This window comes from Melozone crissalis, unplaced genomic scaffold (assembly GCF_028551555.1).
Source record: "Melozone crissalis strain CALT ecotype California unplaced genomic scaffold, PUWL_Pcris_2 ptg000016l_1, whole genome shotgun sequence".
NCBI lineage: Eukaryota > Metazoa > Chordata > Aves > Passeriformes > Passerellidae > Melozone > Melozone crissalis.
The window spans coordinates 43,419,773-43,442,478 of NW_026535794.1; the positions used below are offsets into that span (position 1 = coordinate 43,419,773).

General features: G+C 44.7%; 1 protein-coding gene across 1 annotated transcript in view; it reads left to right on the forward strand.

Moving 5' to 3' along the window:
* The window catches only part of SH3BP5 (SH3 domain binding protein 5), a 50,922-nt gene that overhangs the window by 21,838 nt on the left and 6,378 nt on the right, over positions 1 to 22,706 (forward strand). The window contains exons 4-6 of the mRNA XM_054273639.1: positions 8,980 to 9,144; positions 17,410 to 17,540; positions 21,413 to 21,455. Of these exons, the coding sequence (XP_054129614.1) occupies positions 8,980 to 9,144; positions 17,410 to 17,540; positions 21,413 to 21,455 (339 nt within the window). The remainder of the gene's footprint in view (positions 1 to 8,979; positions 9,145 to 17,409; positions 17,541 to 21,412; positions 21,456 to 22,706) is intronic.

Below are 22,706 nucleotides of genomic sequence, written 5' to 3' on the forward strand. Positions count from 1 at the left end.
AAATACATCTCAATTGCAGCAAACAAAAAGTTGTACTGTTCAACAAGAAATTTTGCTGCCAGGATGTGGGAGAAATGTCCACCTCTTTTAGCTGTGTCTGGTTGTTTGGTTTCCGTTTTATTGTTATTGTTTGGTTTGTCTTGGTAAGTTCTTTTAATTTGGTGAAGTGTGCTAATGGCTTGTTCTCAAAGGAGGATTTTTTTTTTTGCTGTGGAGCTGACATATTCCCTATTCCTGCTGCTACCTGGGCTATTTCCTTCGAGGAGTGGACTGAGCCCTTCATTAGTGCGGGACACCGCCTGCAGCTTCTTTGGTTAAGTGCAGCAGGTGTTATTCACCTGTGCTGTGGAGTTGTGGAATTTGACTAGGAAAAATGCTGAAGGGTCAATAGTTATCTTCAACATGTCCCTTAGGAGGATGACTGTCTAAAGAGTATCTGTGAGCAGGCAGAGGTGGACAAGGTCAGCCTAGAACTTTCTTCCAGAGCGTATTCTGGTATTGAGGACAGGCTGTGGGTGTGGGGCTTTCTGGGAACTGGGAGAACGTGTCCAGAGCAACCCATCAGCCAGGTGAAACTCCTACCCACATGCCTTGTCTGTGCTTATGCCAGTATGAATGCACAAGATGTGCTTTCAGAAGCAGCCTGCCAGTCCCTTGCCAGCACCCTGGAAACTTCTACTTGAAAACATTTGCTGCTTTGGTGGTGATTGCATGAGACAAGGGTCCTGTGTTTCTCCTGAACATGCCTGTTGCCTCTGTGTGCTGAATGTTGATTATCTTGGGTAATTAAAAAAAGCCACTAATGCAGGCGGTGTCCCTCTTCCAGGGTGTATTCAAGGGAGTTGTTCCTTGCTTCTATATTTAATTCCAGCAAAGCAGGCTGCTGCCAGGTGCAGATGAGCATGTGGAGCCTCTGTAAACCTGGAAGGCAGCTGTAAGCCCTGGACTCGCTGACTCACTGCCTAAGCTCTCAGAATGCAGGTGCACAGAGCAGGGAGGATTACCTCAGTGTTTTTCTCTCTTAATAAGATTGTTTACCTTTGAAATCAAAACCTGGACATATTCTATCGTCCCCTCTTCCAGAAAGCAGCAGCTTAATAATTTTGGCCACAAACAACTGCACAACTAACAAGCAGATGGCACTGAATGTCCAAGAAGGCTGTGCCTGGACTGTATTAGACTGAGCCATTTGTCATGCTCTGGTGCCACAGACTTGTTAATTAGTGTGAGTAACTCCAAGCACACCAGCATCTCTCAACAACCGCATGAAAAACAAAGGAGGGGCAGAAGGCTTGGGGTAGTGTCTGCCATGCAATCTCTGCACCCAGGTGAGCATCACCTCCCTGTTCCTGTAAGGCAAGAAGCTACATCAATGAAAACCAGCAAGGAGACCAGCAGGTTTCAGATGACTGCCTGCACAGTGGCAGTGATCAGCTCAGAGGGGATATCCTTGCCCTCATTTCGCAAGATTCTGGTTACAGCCTACATGGGAGCTGCCAGAGAACAGAGAAGGGCTGGCAGCTGATTGTGCAGTCCAGTACAGCACTGGCCATAACAGTGTTTAAGGGAACTGTGTGTTCAGACATTTTCTTTCCCATTTCCTTCCACAGCTCCCAAAGAAGGGAGGTGTGATTCTGCCTTGAGGAGTCCAGCTGTCTGCATGCTGGTGAAAGCAGCAGCTAATGAATGAGCTCTTGCTTGTGCCCTGAACCTTCTGCTTCTTTGAACACATTTGTGATCCTGTCTTAAAGGAGTTACACATACCTCCTAACTTTAGCACAGAGCTAGATGTCTCTGGAAGCATGCTTTGTAGGTCTGCTCTTATTTCCTGAGCCTTTTTATAGACTACATAGGAATGTAACACACAACCAGGAGTCAGGTCAGTTCTGCAACAATTTGGCTGTTAGAAGAGAAGGGGTGGATGCATGTGGGGGACCAAAAAGCCCAGCACAAGAATAAAACACCTAATCAAAAGCAGAGACTAAGCTTCACATGGTTTTAGTGTTCCATAGGCATTTCACTAGTTATGCAGCAGGGAGGAAATGGTTTGTGTTTCACAAAACTTTAGCAAGGCTTGTTTTCAATTTTCCTCTCCTCTGCCTTCTCCATCCAGTTAAAAATCTTTCAATCTACTTTTGAAAAAATAAATTCTAACTCATGTTCAATTATATGGCTTTATAATAAACTACTTAAAGAACTAAAGAATACTTCAGACTCTTGAGAGACTGTACATTTTGATGTAAACAGTCATCATAGATTATATAGCTCAGGCCTTGTAGTTGTGTCAAAATGAGGTCACTCCCATGGCCTTGGATTTTAGAAGTTGTTTAGAAAAGTATAGCTAGAAGGGGTTTCTGGAGTGCTTTTTTACTACTTTTCAGTTCTGGTTTGGATCAGAGTTTTTAGGCTGTTGGGAGAGGGGAAGGAAAGGTCATGGTCCTTAAAGAAAGCAAACAGAACCCTTACACCCCCCTCCCCCACAGTTGCACCACTAGTCTGTTTATTCAGGAAAATAAATGTATCTGAGTATCTAGGAGAACATTCAGCACCTCTGCAGAGTTTTTGCAGAAATGTTCTTCAGATTTTGAGAAACTAGGAAAAATATTATGGTATTTCATTGAAATAGTGGTTGTACGGGACCTTTGGAGGTCATCAGATCCCAACTTTCTGCTCGAAGCAGAACTGTCACATTGCTGGATTGCATCAGCCATGGCTTTGCCATGTCTTGAAGACTGCCAGAGATGAGGATTTGAAACCTCTCTGTGTAACCTGTCTGCAGGATTGGCAGCCATGCCCTCTTAGTTTAGCCTAGGACATGGTTTGCATTACTCCCAGGGAGACTGCACCTTCTCAGCTTTCTCAGCCTGACACCTGTTGCAGTGTGCAGGTCCTTTGGACAGGGCTGACCATGGGATTGTTCCACCCCAAGTGCAGGACTCCACAGGTCCCCTTGTAAAGTGTCTCTTGGCCCAATCAGCCTTCCCAAGGTCCATCTAGGCTGAAGTTCTGCCTTTTCAGCCACCTCCTCTGACTTGGTGTCATTTGCAGTTTTGTTGTGGATGGAGTTGTGTCATTGCCAAGGTTGTTGTTATTTGTTTGGGTGTTGAGCATGGTGAGCCCTTGTGCTGACATCTGGGCTGCTGCTCTTGTTCCTTCCTGCCAGCTGAATTGAAACAGGTTGAGGAAAACTGAAGCTGAAGTAGCAGCCCTCAGTGGCTGGTTACTGTGAGCTGTGCAGTGAGCACTCAGCTGCCCCCCTTCACCCTGGGGGCTTCTGAATCCCTGAATCTGCTGCAGGGCTGGGTGAGATGGGGATGCTGTGGTCCATGAGTGGTGATCCTGCTGTCCCCATTCCTGCCAGAAGCTTGTGCAGAGTGCCCTGGTGCAGTCCCTGCACTCAGAGGGATCCCTGAAGACAAGCAGTGCCACAGCAGCTCTGGTGGGCGATTGATGAAGTAAAGTTCCTGTTTCAAAACATGCTCCCTGTTGTACTTTGCACAGCAAATTAACGTGGGATGTTGATACAAGAAGGAAGAGGGGCCAGAATGAAAACATCTGAAACTTGATTCCTTCTGAAGAGTGGGACTGGAACACAGTTAATCATTATCTATTTGCTAGTAAGCAAGTACATGCTTGCTGGTGGCAATTAAACAATTGTTTGAAAGATTAATGAGTGGGAGAAACATTGGTTTCACAGTAACAAACAAGTGCTTTCTAGAGCAAAGGCTTTGGGCCAGCACGTGGGGTGCTGCTGCCTTGTTCTGACCAGCAGCTGTGTGTTCCCTCCATGTTCCAGCTTATGGTGATTTCATAAACAGAAATTGTTCCTGTCTTTCATTGGCAGTAACTCAGAGATGCTGAAATAAAGTGGGTGTCGAGGCCTTGGCAGTGCAGGATGGGATAGATTCACTTGGATAAATGACAAGCCAGTTTTGAAAATATCTGATCTTTGCTGACTGATGTTTCTAATGGGAAAATTTCTAGTTGTGTTGTGATGTCCTTTTCTTTAAATATCTATACTTGAGGCCTGGTCCTCTGATGAGGCTGGCCAAGGGGAGAAATTCTGCATAGGCTCGTCTCCACAAAATGAGCCCTCTGCATCTGTTTGGGGAAGCCTGGCTGGGCTGTGAGCTGTGTGCAGGTGTGCTCACGTGTCAGGGGCTGAGCAGTGCCTAGCAGGGGTACCTTAGATGTTGGCTAACCTCAGAGGAATGCTATAGCTGTGTTGTATCATGTTTCAGTGGCAGTGATACTGTGCAGAAACAAAAACAAAAATCAGAGATGAGATGAAATATGAGATGAGATATGTCATAGGTTCCAGATATATATGGGAAGGTGGGGAAAAATCTTCTATTAGCAACTGGGCAAGATCTTGACTACAAAGAGAGTTTGGGTCAATAGAAGCTAATGTAGACTAATCAGAAAATTGTATTTCATAATTAAAGAGTGCACACTTTTCTGCTTTGAAAGTGGACAAGCAGATGTCAGTATGGTGCTGGCAGTTCCAGAAGGACTACATTTAAAAAGTGCCTGGTTTTGGTTTCTGTTAGCTCGCCATGGCCTAGTGCTTTTTTAATTTCTACCTGACAACATAAATCTGTCTGTTGTGCTTGGTTCTCTTCTGTGCAAGGCCCTGTGTGGGCTAAGCAGAGGACTGCCTATGGGGATGCAGCTTTTATCCCCCAAAAGTGATTTGTCAGGACTGAGCATCTTTCAGCAATATATTAATAGCTTGCAGTTATGAATCCTGCCAGTACCCCTTTAATTTTACATCATTTATTTTCTAAGCTGACACATTTTATACCAGAGTGCAGGATTTGCTTCTGTGAGTGCTGCTACTGCATGTCCCTTCTGGGTCTTTGGGAGCTGCTGGGAAGTTCAGGGCTGTGCCTGTCAGAGCCAGGGAGATCAGGGACATGGATGAGCTGGTGAGAGGAGGTCACATGAGCAGAACAGCACAGGGTGGAGAGCGGTGTAAAGAGAGCTCTTGGCCATGGGGAGAGGGCTGAGTGGGCAGAGAAGGAATTCTGCATGTGCTGCTGGTTGTAGGAAGGGATTTGCTGTCATGGGAGATGTGTTTGTAGCTGGTTGCTTGTAGAAGACTGAGTTGCAGAGGAGGGACAAACAGAATGGCAGGAAGAGCTGATGTTCTGTGTGGACAGTGTGTGACAGATGTGCTGTGACAGTGGGATCCTCCTCAGCTTCATTCTCTGTGGCTGCCTAATTGTGTTCCTTTAGGACTCCCATTTTATATTTTCCACTGATGCAGGAAGGATCTGCAGTGGTGAAGGCACTCAATAATTGAGTTTCCTGGCAGAAAGCACTGATCATGAACCACAAGGAGCACTGTCACCCTGGCAGTGGGAGCTGGGGCACGGGTCCCCCAGTTCCCAAGGTGTCAGGACTTGCTCATTTTCAAAAAGAGGCGTCACTGGGCCGGCTCTTCTGACTATAATGAAAGAGATCCTCACTTCTGTGTTGGGTAGACTCCATCAAGCACCAGTGATATGGATGACAGGCAGAAAGTTGATATCCTACTGCCTCCAGCCTCCCTCAGCAATTTTTGTCCTCATCCCTAGTACATTTTCTCTCATTCTACCCCAAGGCTAAGCCTCTCTCAACTCAAACATGAGTTTGTGATGGAAGACAACCTAGTTTTCAGCTATTCATTTGAATTTTGGATTTTAGTCTTGAGAGAAACAGCCACTGTCTAAAGTAGTGAAGTTTATATGCAATATAAGGAGGCTGGATGGAGAAGTGAGCTCCTGCTGGTTTCTCTGTGGTTTTAAAATCTCATGAAGAACATGGCTACTCTCTTTTCCATCAAATGGAGTGACCTGTGGGCTTAGGACTGAGAGCAATCTCTTGGTGGTGGTGCAGAACAACTTGTACATGCTGGAGGCAGTTTTAAATGAGGGCTAATTATTGGGTAACTGTATTAGAACACAAAAGAAAGTGTTTGAATATTCTTCTTCACATTGGCAAAGCCACAAACCTGTTGATGTTTTCCTAATGACAAATGTATCATTCTTTACCCTAGCATTTTTTTTTTCTTTCTCAGACTTTCAGGAAGCTGCTTAAATTAAAGACTGTAGACTGACTTCAGATAACTGTTGGAGCTAAATTTCTGTTTGGACTACTATGTTGCTCAGAAACAAAACAGTGTTTCCAAATTGCCACTGCAGAACAGTATTCAACAAATGCAGCTGGGAGGGAGTGTTTAGGTGTGATTTTGTTTCAGTTTTCCATTTACCCACCCAGTTAGAGGGCATGAATCTGAATGGATTATGGGCCTAGAACTGTGGGCTTGCCTGTTAACAGCTCCAGCTGTCACTGTCCTACAGGTCCAGGTGCAAGCAGAAATCTAACTAAATTGTAAATTTGGCTTCTGGTTTTTTTTTATCATAAAGACAGTTTTCCTGTTTTAGAGTCAATTGGCCATTAAGGCCTTCATCAGAAGGGCTGCTAGTACTGCAAGCTACCACTAAGTGTTGTTTTCCATGGGGATTAAGTATCTCAGCTCCTAATGCTCTGCAGGCTTTTTTCCTGACTCAGATGTCTTACTCCCTGACCCAGGTACGTGTGCCAACAGAAACTTCCAAGTGCTGATGCACTATGGTGAGAAAAGTGCACTTCTGTGCTTGCATTGCCCCTGGGATCTGGCTGTGCTGAGTTTCCAAAGCAGTTGCTTGCTGAGAAGGTTCTGGCTGTGCTTGGAATGGGTCTCCAGTCTGGTTTTGTGTGTTTGTAACTCATTTCTCACATGGGCAGGCCTGCTCATGCAGCAGAAGCTTCACAGCCTTGTTGCTGGAAGCTGCTGGGACCTGGCTCCCTCTTGTAGAGTCTTCCATGGAAATTGGTCTTGCTCTTCCTCCAGGCATCCTCAGCATTGTTCTGCAGTACTTGGTGCAGGTTCTCACTGGAGTCTTGCATTTTATTTCCTATCTTAAAATCCCATCTCAAACTACTGTTATGGAAACTTTTGACCTTTAATTTGTATTTGATTCCTTTACTAGGTCAAACTTACTGGATAGAAAAAAGAAAGTTGTGAGATTTTAGAAAATTTAGTAGGTATTTTGGGGACTACACTCAAGCTTTTTGCTGTATTCAGGCTTTTTGCTGTATTCTTTTTTGGAAGCCCAAGCTGAGCCTTGTTTAAAGATCCTCAGATGGCTTTTTTGTATTGGCGAATTTTTGTGCTTGCTGGGTTAAGGTAAGTTAGTGGCTAAATAAAACATTCTACAGTTAGGCTTATTCTGAATTTATAAAATGTATTAATATATTTGAAGCAGGCAACTGGTGACTGGGGTGAGAAGGAGGTGTAACATGTGGGGTTTTTTTCAGAGAGGAAAAGAGGTAATGTTGTCATTGAACTTCTACCAGGATGCCGTGCACGCACTAACCTTGGCCCAAAGGATCTGTGCTGCCTTGGAATGTGCAGTTCTGCATGGAAATTAACACTTTTAGTGCCCTGGCTCTTCACAAAGGCTGTGGGCAGGGTGATACGGTGTAAAATGGCTGGAAAACAACAAAGGGGATATTTAGATTAACTTCTCTGTGGAAAACGTCACCAGCCTCTTCAGAAGGAAATGCATCAGGGACCTTGGTTGGAAGGAAATTACTGCTCTGATTGTGATGATTTTTATTTCCCTCTCCAGCTTGTAAGTGAAGGACCTCTGACAATAATTCCTATTTTTGCATGGTTACCTTGGGGTGAAGTACCTCCATGTGAGAGAGGAAAGGAAGTAAGAAGAGCTTGCTGCTATTTCAGGACATGGAGAGGGAAACTTAGTGCGCTTTATTTCCTTTTGAGACTTGTGTTTAAATTAGGAGTCCATCTCCCCTGCCATGGGGCAGGGAGGGAGGGTTTTTTCCATTACCTTTACAAACTGTGTTGTCTCAAGTGTGGAGATGTTTGCAACTGGCATTGAGGGGGTGTAGCCAGCTGTTTGCTGGAGAAATACACTGTTGTTCAACTTATTTTATATCAGGAATTTTTAGCCACTTCCCAAATGATCACCATTTCTTCAAGCTAAAACCTCTTCCTTTATTCATAAGACTTTGACATACAGAATACTACACTGAAGAAGATAAAGTCCTTTCTCATGTTTGATTGTCAGACTCCTTCTGTGCATATCATGATACCTAAAGTTTTATTCATTATTTTGTTCTGTCAGTTATGTCTGGTCAAAGATGTTTTTCATAGGTATGTACTGGGTAATTCCAGTTTATTTCTGAAAAATCATTGAAGTGTAAATGAGATCTCTCTACACGGTGCTGGATGTTCAATTGATTGTGTGTGAGGCTTACATTGGAAGGGTTGTATTTCTGAGCAAAATAGCTCAAAAATATTGCTTTAAATAAAAATCTGTGAAATAGGTAATATAGAAAAGTACAGGTAATTTTTTTTTTTTAAATTCCCGTGGTTATTCTTGTGTCTGTGTGCTGGGGACTTAGTGTACCAGTTGTGTACCAGCGATAGCAAAGTAAAAAAACACCCAAAGAATGAAGCAATCACCATCTCAGAGAACTTGTTTATTCTTTATAGCAAGCTAATAATTCCTAAATATTTCCTCAGCGTGATTAATGGTGTATCAGATAAAAATCCACCCTGACTAAACTCAGGGAGTGCCGTTCTCAGTGTATTCTTGCCATGCCACTAGTTTGCCATTTCGCTTTCTTTTGGTTTGTTCATCAGTGATTAAACCTGCATCATTTGATGTTATCTCTCAGCCAGGTGCTTATTTGTAGGCCATCAGCTACAAATTAAACTTCTTGGCAAATGACCTCTTTGGGTGGGAAGTGCTGCTTTGGCAGGACTTACTGCAGTGAGAAATCTGTCATTTCAAATAAAAGTTTGGGAAACAGTGACGCCGGTGTGGCTCTTCATAAAAGTCTTGGGATTTGTGTCATAGATCTTCCAAATGTGACTGTGAGAGTTTCTTTGCCTCTATTCCCAGACGTTTTTTTCCCCTTTAGGCTCAGCTGGAGGCTCAGAGGGCGACTCAGGACTTCCAGAGGGCCACGGAAGTGCTGCGTGCTGCCAAGGAGACCATTTCCCTCGCAGAGCAGCGGCTGCTGGAGGATGACAAGCGCCAGTTTGACTCTGCCTGGCAGGAGATGCTCAACCACGCTACTCAGAGGGTAACACCAACCTGCCCCAGCACCTGCCTTCTCCAGGCTTTGTGTTCCCCTGTGGTGTATGAGGCCCAGTTTCTGAAAGACCAGATTTTCCTTTTGGTCCAGATACCTGACATGTAGGAAATGAAGCCATGGGAATGGTGAAGCCTAAGCCTGAGTGGTCTCTGGGCCTTGGCTGCTTCTGGGACAACTCTAGTTCTCTGCCTGGTGGTGCTAGACTAGTGGAGTAGCTCTCTACAGAAATTTTTAAAAAAGCTATTACCATCTATTTTACAGGGATAAACAATGTCTTAAGGCATGTCTGCATTTGGAGTTGTGCCAGAACAATTGAGTGGGGATGCCTATTCCTGAATATGTGTGTTATGGGAGTGTTTACCCTGGCAAAACAGGGACATGTTCCAGTTTTAGTATAACCTGTTCTTTGTATGGACTGCATTGGACAAGTCACTTTGCTTCAGAAACGTGTGTTTGAATGTAGAATTACTCAAAATCGTGTGTTGCATTTTAAGCTTGCATGCTGCTTTATCCTGAATTAACTTTGGAATTTAGACAAGGTCCTGCCTCCTTTGTAAAGTCTTCTTAAACCTACAGAAGAGGTGCACTAACAAAGAGAGACAGTATTCTTTCTAGCAGATGTCAGGAAGAATTTTCCTGTCATTTGTCTTCTCTCTGTTAAAATAAACCTTTCTGCCTTTTTTTTTTTTTAACATAAAAGAACCAAAAATCCAAGTTAAAAACCTTTGTTCTGCATGTACTTAATATGCCAGTGAAGCTGAACTTGCTATTCCAAACATGCTATCATGCCATACAATGCTCATATTGTCTTGCAGCCCTCAGTGCAACAGTTGCTCTATTCTGTTGCAGAAGCTTCTCAGTTGAAAGAAAGCCTCTATTTCAGAGTGAATTTTAAAATCCAGCTGCCTGATGAAGAAACAGGGAACAGAAAGGGAGTTTGCTGTGTGTGGGGGAGAGATAGAAAACCTGGTATATAGTAATGAGAAGAGGAACTCCAGGGTACTGTTTGTGTTACTGTCCCTGTTATAATTTGGTATTTGCAGCAATAGATGTGGTGACCTCTTTGTTTATAAGGGGAGCCCCACCTTTGCAGTGTGTGTGTGCCAGCTGTCATTTTTCCTGGCTGTAATTCCTGCTCCATATGAACTAAGTCCAGAAATAGATAATTTTTGATTCTCAGAATTGACAGATGAGAAAACCAGAAGTGTTTAAGGAGTTGCTCAGAGCTCCTGCCTGCTAAACTGCTGAGCTTTGGTGGACAGTGACAGCAGTCACATCTGCCACCTACCTCTCTCTAGCTGGCAGAACAAAAACTTGTGTTGGGGTGGGTGGCGAAAGAAACAATGGCAACCTGAGGGTACAAATGAATTCTTATTTCCCTTGGCTATTTCAAAGGCATCCTTGTGTCCTTCTACAACCCTTGATGGTTCCCTCACAGTGTGTGAGAGGTGTGCACCTGAGATGAGCAAACCCAGTGATCCAGAGCAGCAGCTGGCTGCTGGCAGTGTTTGGTGGAGTTGTGCTGATGGTGTTGATGGGTGCTGTCAGTGATTGCAGGACAGCTCCTTCTTGGGGGGCTGGTTCAAGCCATAATGCCTCTGAGTTGTTACAGCTGAGCAGTAAATGGGGTGCTTAGGTGTACTCACTGCAGCTGTAAAATCTCCTGGGCACTGAGTGGACTGTGTAGAGCAGCTGAGGGCTCCATGAATGGAAAACTTGGAAAGCAACAATTCCCAGTGCTTAAAATAGTCTGGGCAAACTCAGTTGCCAGAAAGCACCCATCTGCCCCTTTCCATGGTGCAGCAGGTTTTGGGAGAGTTCCATGGAATTTTGTCTTGTGATTTTCGTTGGCTGTGGTGGAGGTCTTGAGGCTGAGGCCAGAGCCAAGAAGGGTGAAAATGCTCTTGGAAGTCCTGACTGAGCACACCCAGCCTTAGTTTGTTTGGAGTGCTTGACTGAGTTTTGTGTCTTCTCTAAGAGTGGGGTGAAGGCTTCCCTTGGCTTCAGTGCATGCAATTAATGAAGTGCTCAGTGTTCAGTGAGGCAAACAGAATGATTGGGATCTCAGGGAGGAGAAAACATTGGCATTGCCTACCAGGTTATGGGTGAAAAGAGGTTAGAGAATGAAATCTTCTAGAACAAAAGTTCTCCTTGACTGCTACAGTGTTGCTGACAACTCAGATCATTAACTATGAATTACATTAGAAGTCACTCATGGAAAAAAACTGTTCTGTGGATGAAGGCTGAGGGTTAAGGAATAGACATCTTCTGCTGGCACATATAAAATTGCTCTTGGAGAAAGCTTTGGCACTATGGTTATTTGGATTTTCTGGCTTTTTTTGCATGCATTTTTAGATGACAGTTGTAGTGGGCAGAGAATAATCTTGCTCCAGGCCTTTTACAAGCAAGGACTCAAGTGCATAAAAGCACCTCTGAGCTAAATGTTAGAAGTGGGCTACTTGATTCATTTGTTTCTCTCCTGATAGAAATGTCAGACCAGAGTCAAGTGTTTTTATTTGCTGTTCTTAGGCAGAGGGAGCAGGCTTTACTGAATGAATTTGAAACTTGGAGCCAAACCTGAGCCCTGTAGCAGCTTGGTAGCTGACAAACACTGTAAACAGAAAGCATAAAGAAAAGGGTAGGCGAGAGAACAAACGAGAAACTGATTTTTTACACAGCTATGTGTGGAAATGCTGCCAGGTTACTTTTGCACTTGACCTGATGGATATAGACAAAGACTTGGGTTCCAGGGTACCAAACAGGAAATGCTGTTTCCAGACCCTCACTGGGAGGAAATAGAGATAAGGGTTGTCTTGATAGTCTGAAAAGCTATTAACACTATTTTTAATGTGATGACCTATTGGGCTTCTGCAAACAAGACTTTTGTAGCCACTGATCTAGAAAATCATACAATTCAGCTGATGCAAAATGGGACAGTTACTGAAATTTTGTTTTTCCTGGGTGAGCTGGGAGCATAATGTGTGGAAAATTATTCTATTCATGGAACAGGCAGATCCAGCATGAACATGTACATGGAGTATAGGCTATCACTCAGAAATTTCTTAGCACCTCGCAGTTTGAGCTATGTTTCCAAAGGAGGCTGGGAGCATAAATAGGAGCTGGATTCCTGCCTACCTGCCTGTGAAGATGCAGCTGATCCCTGCAAATGTCTGTGCTTGAGCTGAGTGTTCACCACAGAGAAGCACTGGGCAGTGGTGCAATCCTGCAAGTCAGGCAGCTGCTTTGCCCACTTCTGCACTTAACTTGATGTGTATTTTGGGGTAAAGTCCTGGGGTTTTTTCCTAAATGTCCATTTTTCCAGAGATCTGAGAAGTGTAATGACACTTAGATTGGAATTTAGCTCATGGTGTCATGTCTGGAACCTGGCTGTGTATCACCATTGCTTGCCAAATTTCCATTATGATGAAAGATGATCTGCTCAGTAAGTGGTGTCTGGAGAGCAATTCGTGTGGCCAGAGGGGCAAGTTCATTAAAAGATACATTCTCTGTTGATTAGAATGGAAATGTAGACAGGCTTGATGAGCTCTAAAGCTGCCTTGGGAGGAAGAGTACTGTTCACTCTTAGCCATTGGCTACCAGGATTTTGGTAACTGCAGTGTCTCTTTAAAATTTGGAGATGATGTTTTTGCTAGTGGTTCCAGCCTGTTTGTACCTTGAATTGTAATGCTGCAGTTTGGGGTGCAGAGAGCAGGGCTGTGAAAGACAGTCCTGTGACAGGACCAAAGGATATTGAATTTTGGAGGGATGGAGGAAAAAGATCTTTACATTTATGCTCCTATTGAAAAGAATTCATAAAGATGTACAAAAGGAAAGTATTGACAGATGTGTTACATCTAGTTTGACACAAGCTGGAGCAAAAAGGAAGATGCTTCATGAATTTCAAGAGAAATTGCTAATTTCTAATTGCTGATGCAATCTGCAGTCTTAAAAAAGGTTCTGCTTTTACAGTCTTTCCTGAGATACGTTGAGTTCATAAATTCTGGCAGGGAGAAGAAATGTTTTGGCTCTTGATCATGAGACATTTTAAAAAAGAGAGGATGAGGGGAGAGTAAAGAGGGAGGAGGCATGCTCCCTCTTGGATTAATTTGGCTTGTGAAGCTCCCTTTGATATTACACAGTGAAGTACCATCTGTCAGTGTAAAATGTGTGGGTGCTTTCATGATGTAGAGAGGAGAGAGACTTCCTGCAGCTAGAAAAACTTAGAGGAAAAATGGGGAGAAGAAAAGTCTATGAAAAAAACAACAAACCACACCTTGTCTTGTCCTGATCTCTCTGTCACTTTATCCTGCAAATGCAGTGATTTTTTTGTGATCCCTCTTATTGTCGATTCCCTTCTCCTGGTTTACTGATACTGCATTGTCTCTTTCCTCTCTTATTTTTAATTCTTCCCCTAGAAGAACAATCAATTTAATGTTTTGTGAAAGAAACAGTCCTTCAGAGTAAATCTCTTGCTTAGATGGTCAGCTTTGCTCAGCTCTACTGATAAAATTGTTCTTTTGCGTCTGTTATTATTACTGAAATTTTGCCTTGAGTCCATTTTTACTTCTGATTGTGGGAACATTTTGGGTGGAACAAAGCTACTTGTACAGCCTTATTGATGGTAAATATATACTCTACACTGACCTTCCTTTTCCCGACAGCTGGGTAGGAAGTAGAGAGTAGGGAAGGAGAGAAGAGGAATTGATCAATCCCTGTGTTGGGGGTTTTTGCCTGCTCTGTTTCCCATTACTTGTATCTTACAGCCTGTGCTGCCTGGGAGAGTGAGTTCTGCCTGGGGTAGGTGATCCAGGGATCCAGTAGCTGGGGACAGGCAAGGGCTACAGGAATGTCTGGTGGGTGTGTGGGTATCCTGGAAGTTCATCCATCCTGCTGTTTTTGTCCCAGACTGTGTCCCCTGCTCACCCTGAGGGTGAGCTGAAAGGCAGGTCCAATGCCAGGAGGTGAGATGTGTCCTGAGCAGCCTTTGTTTGAAGAGGTGTCATCCTCACTTATTTTTCTGCCTTTTTCTAAGTGATGCTGCTGCATCTGTGCTGGCTTAGGAGCATCTGCAAGGCAAGGTGGGTGGTAGAAGCACTTGGGTTAGACAAACCAGCTTATTTGGCAACTGTGACTGAGAGCTTGTTTACAAGTCCATATGACCGTGCAATCTTTTCACCAAATGTATTATTAGCTCTAATAAAAAGTACTTCTTTCCTACACAAGCCTATCTGTCTATTTCTAAGCCTTCTTAAGGAGGTGGGGAGCTTGGCTGGCTGGTCTTACATTGAACTTCCCAGCTGCAGAGGTGGCAGCATCATTTGCAGTTTCTGTCTGCCAGCCCTGATGGACAGACAGCCCTGTCTGCCAGCCCTGATGGGCATTTAAAGCTATTTGGAAGGGAGGATGATCTCTCTTGCTTCTTCTTGTTTGAATGAAGTGCTTAAATGCATTTTGGCAGGTGATGAATCACTGCAGAGGCACCTTACAATCCACCAGGTAACATCCTGGCACCTTACAATCCTCCAGGTAATATCCTGGCACCTTACAACCCCCCAGGTAATATCCTGGCACCTTAGAATCCCCCAAGTAACATCCTGGCACCTTACAGTCCCCCAGGTAATATCCTCAGCCTCAGGCATGCACCCCAAGCTGCTGTCCCAGGAAAAGGGGACAGGCAGTCTCTGCAGACTTGGGTGGATAATGTGAGCAGGAGAACAGAATTCCCACAGGAAAACAAGGCTATGGGGGGGTGGGGAGAGAGATTTTCTTACATCACTGATTTCTCAAAAGCATGAAGTATATAGTCTTCCCCCCCCCCCCCCCCCTTCTTTCTGAACAAGGTAATGAATGTGGGTGTATATGGCTGGTAGCAAATTCCACATTTTGTCAGATGTTTTGAGGCGTTTGCAATGTGTCATCCTCAAATCCCAGTTCTGCAGGGTTCAGCATTTCTGTGATGTTTGATATGAGACATTTGAAAAATCAGCACAGTACTGGACACTTAACCTGCTTTATGACTCTGGTGTTGGTCATACTTACCATGTGATTTATCCCAGATATCAAAGTTTATGCTAATTTTGCCCTAAGAAAGGATGTGAGGGACTGACATGTAACTGAGCATTGGCAAATTCCTGTTGCTCCATTATTTTGTAGCTTGCAGCGATTTTAAATTGCAGTTTCCTTGCCACACTAGAAGGAAGATGAGCCATGAGCCACCTTCTGTGCAGTCTTTGGAGACTGCAGTTTGATTTAAGAGACTCCCACATTAAAACCAGCCTTGTCTGACATGTTTCACTAAGGCAGGTCTTTGCACCAGCTGACTTTAAAACAGTTGTTTGAGATAAGAGGCTGCAGTTTATTTTTCAGGATGCAGGAGAGAATGTTATGAGCCTGATAGGGGGAAAAACAACAAAAAAGGCTCCTTTCTTTGAAAATTAATGCCTTATATATATGAGAAAGTTGAAGGGTGTTGGGGGTTGGGTATATTATTTTATATCTGATCAGAAGATACTTTGAAAAACTTATTTCTCACAGTTTAAAGTTCTCTAGGAATTCCTTTCTTTAATAATGAGTGGTGTGTGCAGATGAGCAAAAAGTGTGGCAGTGAGAGCTCCAGGTTGATGCTGATGGCTTTGGCAGTTTCACTCTTTCATTTGAGCATCAGAAAGGACAATGTGACAGTTTTCCTGAGAGGAACACTGATCCCAGTGAGTCAGAGTTGGACATCTCTTTTCCTTGTCCAGTTCAGCCTGAGGGTTGGGAGGACTAGCACACCTTAAAAAAAAAAATTAAAGCTTTGTGGGTGAGGTTATTTAAAATCAAGATATTTTGAATATTCTCTCTGCATATGTGAGCTCAGATGTAGTTGGGTGGTGGGAGGCAGGTGGAGCAAATTGATGTGAAGTTGTGCAGTAGTTGGAATCACAGCTGAGGTATTTCAAAATCCAGTACTGGAGGGAATCAAGTCCTGCCATTTTTTTGTGTGAATACCTTCATAGCTGCAAAACAGGAAGCTGAAAAAATCCACCTGCTTTCCCTTCATTGCCAGACCAACAAAGAGGTGTCACCACTTTCCTGACTTCAAAAAAATCAGTCACCTCCCTGCCTGGATCTTGACTGCTAGTGCACCAAATAAAACACATTTTCTGTGTTTTAGATGTAATTTCAGTATTTACTGTAAGCAGTAAAGAGTGATTGCAGTACACCTCTGACATCTCAAATTTGAACAATAAAATACCCTGGATAAAATTACTGGCAAAGCGTGGCTGTGGGATACCAGCAGTGCAGCTAATGGAGAGACATTTACTTTCCCAATGCTTTTGACAACCCTTTACAGTGAAAAAAATTTCCTAATATGCAATCTAAACCTCCCCTGGAGCAACTTGAAGCCTTTCCTCTTCCCTGTAGCTTGTTACTGGAGGGAAGAGGCCGATTCCCACCTGGCTGCACCCTCCTTTCAGGAGATTTTAGAGAGCAGTAAGGTCTCCCTGAGCCTCCTTTTCTCCAGGCTGAGCACCCCCAGCTCCCTCAGCTGCTCCTTATCAGACTTGTGTTCTAGATATCTTGATACATGAGGATGGGGGGCTGGTCATCAGCATAACTCTCCTCACCTGCATGGTGGGAGTGTCAGCTCAGGGCTTGAACCTTTGCGTTTTCAGTGTTGAAACTGTGATTTCAGGCATGTCAGCTGTTTTTCAGGGAAGAGCCATCTTGGACACAGTTTTCTAGTGATTGGTTGTTGAGGCCAAACTGTGTATGAGTCCTCCCTCTGCTGTGGTTGGTGTCCAGCCCTTCCCAGAGTGGTGGGGCTGCAGCTGGGAGCTGAGCAACCAGCAGGCTCTCTGCTGGGAATGTCAGGGAGGGAGAGGAGCAGGAGGAAACAAACATTGCTGTTGAATGTGACTGCTGACTTCTGCTAGTGTTGCTCCACTTGTGAATATCTAACTGGGTTAAAAAATTGATGTTCCCAAAAGCTGAGGGTCTTCTAAACTTCCTGTAAGAGAGATTGTGTGAAAAGCTGTAACACCTTTGTCATAATTTACACACTATTTGTCATAAATTGCAGTATTTGAAGACCTGCTGCTCTTTTTGGGAAAGGCTTTTAAGTAGGTTCATTGGGAGTAATTTTTTCTGTACCCTCACTTTCCTGACATAAGCTGATAGGAGAGATTATGGAGTTGCTGTTAATTGAAATGATAAGAAGTGGATCACTGTGTCTTGCTGCTCAGCCTGTTTTTTATCCCCCTCTTGAAGGTCATGGAGGCAGAACAGACCAAAACGAGAAGTGAGCTGGTTCACAAGGAGACTGCAGCCAAATACAATGCTGCCATGGGAAGGATGAAACAACTGGAGAAGAAGCTGAAAAGAGCCATCAATAAATCCAAGTATGTTTTGTGTTTGGAGAGGAGTTTAGTGGTGAAACTGTTTGGGGGAAATACCTGTCCTACAGGGTTTTTGGACTTGTGGAAGTGTATTGCTCTTTGGGTTCCTCTCTGTGTGTAGCAGCCTCACAGCACAATTGGCACTGGTATTTGTCCTTGTTGTCCTTCTGAGTGCCTTTTGAAACACCTGACTTAATGGACTTTTGAAACACCTAATTGGGATAAAGAAACCTTTTCTGAGCAGCATCCTGGTCTTGTTCTAGTGCACTGAACTCCTTGGTGGTGTGTGATTTGAGGAACAGGCACATGCGATCCACACAAGTGCCGTCTGCAGAGCTCTGTGGGGATGTTTCACAGCCTAGGATTGTTCACAGTTCTTATTTTTAGTTAGGAGAGCAACAAAGCAAGTGGCAGAAAGCTGAAAGGTGCGAGACTGCACGGGTGTAAGGTGCTGTACACGAGGCTTGTTTACTTCCTCCTGCTGCCATGGCAAAGCTGTGTGAGAGCTGTTCTGGGGGAAGGAAACACCCGTCAGAAGGAATAGCTAAGCAGCTTGTGTCATTAATAATTGTGTCTGCATTTGTTGTGCAGTTTGGCTCTGTTGCAGAGAAGTGAAACAGCTTTTTGCTCAGAACCTGTTTAAAATTTTGGCCCTGTTTACTACCAATTATTAATCCTCTTTATATTTCACAGTCTTTTTTTTTTTCCTAATATTTCCAGACTGTGGCTTGTCTAAACAATCTGCTTGCTGTATTTATCTTTTAATCCCCTCCATCTAAAAATGACGTTTTGGTGAAATCGGTCAACTAAAATTCTATTTTGATTGGTGTTTGCTCAATTCAGGAAAGGATTAGCACTTCTCAAGCAAGATTCAAGCATGTTTGCTGAAACAGTGTAGTGGTGTGACTTCTAGAATGAGCTGCATGCTGTTTGTCTAGCACTGCACAGGGGCTGTGAAAACCATCATCAGATCCCCAAATGACAGATCCCTCTGGATAAGGGCAATAGCTGAGAACAGTTTGGGCTGCCAGGAGCTCCTTCCTTGCAGTAAGATTTAAAATAAAGACCATGATTAAGTTGTCAGTGGGGTCCCACACAGCTTTTTATCATGGTGTGGAGCCTGGTTTCCCAGCTGCCTCTTGTGTGACGTGCCTCTGAGTTTTCATTTCTTTGCTGGAACTATCCTCAGAGGGGTGTGTTGTGTCAGTGTCCTCAGGCCAAGCTGGTTTCCACTTCTGTGGAAGGATCCCAGTGTATTCTTTCGTCTCACAGCAGGGCTGATTGCAGCATAAACCATCTAGGTAGGGTGTTTTGGACATCCTTTAATAAAGGGTGTACAGAAATGCCATTTCTAAGAAAGATGCCTGGTGGCACAAACAGTCGTGGATGTCTTTGAAGTTATGCTATATAGGGATGTTGGAAAGGTCAGTTGTCTCCCAGCATTGCAATTTTCACATAAAGGAAAATTGCAGCTGAGCTGAAAACATCAGTGCTGTCAAGTGGCTGCAGAAACTGGGAAATGAGGCTGCTGAATTTGCAGCTGTGTGTATTGTAGGGTGTAGCTGGCCTCTAGCTGCTCTTCAGGGGGGGTTTAACACCAGCATCCTGCTCTGATCTCCTCCCTGCGAGTGTGGCAGCACTGGCTGTAACACTTTGGCCTTTCTGGCCTTTATTTCATCTTCTCTCTTTAAACTTGTGGACAGACACACTGAATGATTTGTGCTCTTTTGGGCAGAAAATGATTTGCATTTGCTCCTTGCTTCAGTTGAGATTAAGATGCTTAAAGCATTACTGTTCTGAAAGCAAGACTGGGGCATCCTGGAGGAAAGTAATTTAGATTATTTGCTGGGTAAAGTTGATGAGCAAAGGATTATTGGATAGTTTTGTTCTGGCTTTGCTTTTAGTTTAGTTTTTGGGTGCTTACTTGCTTGTGATCTATGAATGTGCATACGGCTGCATGTTCTTAACAGTTACCAGATCTTCTGGCTCAGTGCCTCTGAGCTGGGGATAATGAACTTGCCTGTGTTAGCTGGTTTTTGGAAGTCACTTTCTGCTCTGGTGACTTGGGCAAAGTGCCTTTCACTCATCCTGTCACTGCCTTGAAAAGCACTTTGTGCAGTGCAGTGCCCTGGGCTCAGCTGTAGGACACCAGAGAGCAGCTCCCTGCCCTGCAGAGTTACAGACCAGCCCCCAGTGGCTGCAGGGCCATGGATGTCAGGGAATGAAGGGACCCTGGGACGTGGGAGTGTCTCTGGCAGTGCCCTGGTTCCTGCTGGCACCAGTGGCCAGCTGTGTGTGAGCCATGAGTGAGCAGGAGTGTTCATGTGAGCTCCTGCACACCAGGCTCGTGGTCTCCTTGTGCTGCTGGGCTGGGGTTCCCTCACCTGTTGCAGTGAGACATTCCTGCTCCTGTGTGCACAGGGATGTGTTTGTGTGCATGTGTGGGTTGCTTTTTCACACCATGCAAACACTTGTGCTTGTCACTGATAGAGAGGGGACCTTTCCCAAGGCTTGTGGAAGCTGGTGGGAGGTTAGGACTTGAGCCTGGGTGTTCCCTCCCGGCTGGCACCAGGGTAAGGAAGGTTGAGAATCAGGTCACTTGAGGTGAGTGGGTTTCACTGCTTTCCCTGTGCATGTTTCCCTGCAACACCACTCTGTCAATATCTGCCAATATCTGTGTGCTACCATTGCTTTGGGGTAGGGCTGTAGGAGTCCTTTATCTGTTGGACCCAAATTCTCAGCTGCAGTGTTTCATTTGGCCTGGCAGTGCATCTGTGTAGCCTTTGGCAGGGTGATGTCCCACTAAGGGGAGGCTGAAGTGCATTCTGGCTGGATTGGTGTCACTGGAAGCATTGAGACTTGGCTGTGTGCTCCTGGTGATGGTGGAAGGGTGCTTAAAAATATCAGAGCTGGAAATCACCTACTCTAATGGAAACACAACTCAGTTATTTTGTCTGTGACCGTGTAGTGAATTCAACCCTTCAAAGAATATAGGTTCAGAAAGCCACAGTTTCACACTCCTGAATTCTAGTGCACAGTCCAAAATGCAGCTGCAGTAGGGCTTAGAGCTCAGAAGAGCCTTGCTGTCAGGGTAGAAACACAACAGGGGTAGTTCACATTTCTACTTTCATGTAAAGCCATATCTGATTGTTTATCTCTCCCCTACTTTCCAGGAGAGCTTCTGAGAGGGGAGGAGGGTAGTGAGCCTTGCTAAATAGCAGGGCTATTATTTTCTTTTTCCTGCTCAGAGTTGTATCAGACAATATTGGCTTGTGGGCTTCAAAACTTTGAGGGTGGAAAGTGGTTTCTAGGCTTTGCATTGCCCCTGTTGTACCCCTGTCCTCTTGCAATCTTATACCAAGTTTAGGGAAGTGCCTGGTGGGCCACTGTAGGAAGGTGCTGTGCCCTTGTGTGGGGTGCTCTGACCTCCCTTCACACCCTCTCCTTCACTGGAAAACCCAAGAGCTGCCCCTCCACCCCCCACACCTGAGCACAGAGAAGGTTCTGTAGTAATTCACATGTGCTGTGGGCTCAGAAAGTAGCTGGGTAGAGAGAGGATGCCTGTGCCTGGAGTTGCATGTTACATTTAATTATCTTGCAGAATCTAGGCCTGGAGGAATTATGCTGTCAAGTCCAAAAACTGGAATTTCGCAATTTGTATTTAGGTCAAAGGACCCAAGAGGAATAGATGCATTAGGGAGTAAGAGAGAGACACTGAGAGCATGTGTAGGTGTTCCATCATCTGGATATGGTCTCCTGGGATTGCAGTGATACACAAAATAGCTGTGTTAATGCTACAAGGAGAGCAACTCCCACGCCAGTACATGGCATTCAGTCCCAGTGATTGTAAACAACTCTTCTTTGTTTTTCCACAGACCTTATTTTGAACTCAAGGCGAAGTACTATGTTCAGCTAGAGGTACGTATGTAATTCACATCCATCTGAAACTCTACTGCTTACAGTAAATACTGAAATTACATCTCAAGTGCTCTGACAACTGTGTTGTGTTTCTATACAAAACCAATTCAAAACCTCTTGAGCAATTTGCTAAGCACATTTTAAAGATAAAAGACTAAGAGAGTCTTTGTTTCCTTGTGTGAAATAAGAGTGTTTGAACTCTGTCAGAACCAAAAGAGTACAGTTTGACTATCTTTCTTCTTGTAGTTTAATGTGTCTGGGATTTATTTGTTGTGGGTTTCATTTTTTCCCCCCCTATGTTTTATGCTTCAGACTGTTTAACTGTACTTGGGGTGCTCTTTTATGTTCACTGGCTGGATCAATTAACAGAATAAGTAACCTGCTTGCAGTGCTCAAATACCGTGCAGATGTGAATTTCTGATTTGGGGTTTGGCATAAGAGGGATTTGGGGTTTGGCTGGCTGGGCTTCCAGGGCTTTTTGGCATCTCTGCAGTGCATTCTGTGTGGTGCAGTAATGTCTGGCCAGTGCTTGGGCACAGCACATAGTGGCCCTGGGCCAGGCATGGCAGTGCTGTGTGGGATGGTAATCCCTGCTGTTACAACCAGGGATGGGATTGGAGGGCAGGGCAGCCCTACAAATTCAAATACAGGAGTCACTCTCTTTCTGCTTGAGTGACTTTTGCTGCATGTGGCCCCTAAAATGGGGGACTGTGGCTCCTCACAGTTGCAGGGCGGTGGCCAGTGCTGTTGTTGTGTGGGATGGGCACAGGGTTTGAGTGGAGCACATTGCCTTGGACTGCTGGCCATGGGTGCAGGAAGGCTCCAGTGGGGTGCGGGGTCAGTTGGATCCTGGCTAGAAAAGGATTCCCATTCCTTGTCTGGGGTGCAAGGCATATCCCACAAAGGTTTTGTGAGCCCTTTCCTGCCTGAGATTCAGCAGCATTTTGTAAGCCTCAGAGACTCTGGTGTGCACCTTTTTCCTTGCCAGGTTCCAGGCTTGGGTGCTCTCTCCTCCTCTGCCTTGCCTGCCTGCAGTTGCTGCTGCATCAAGCTGAGCCCTTGCCTGCCCTGGGCGGGCAGCCAGGCAATAATCCCTGCTGCCCAGAAGCATCTTTTGAGAAATTCCCTTTTTTCCACGGGCATGGCGCACTCTTTGTGGGCCTGTTGCTTCTCCATGGCAGCTGCTCAGTGCCCTCCTGAAGCAAGGTGATTGTGTAAACCGTATGGAAAAAGCACAGATGGTTTTTTTGT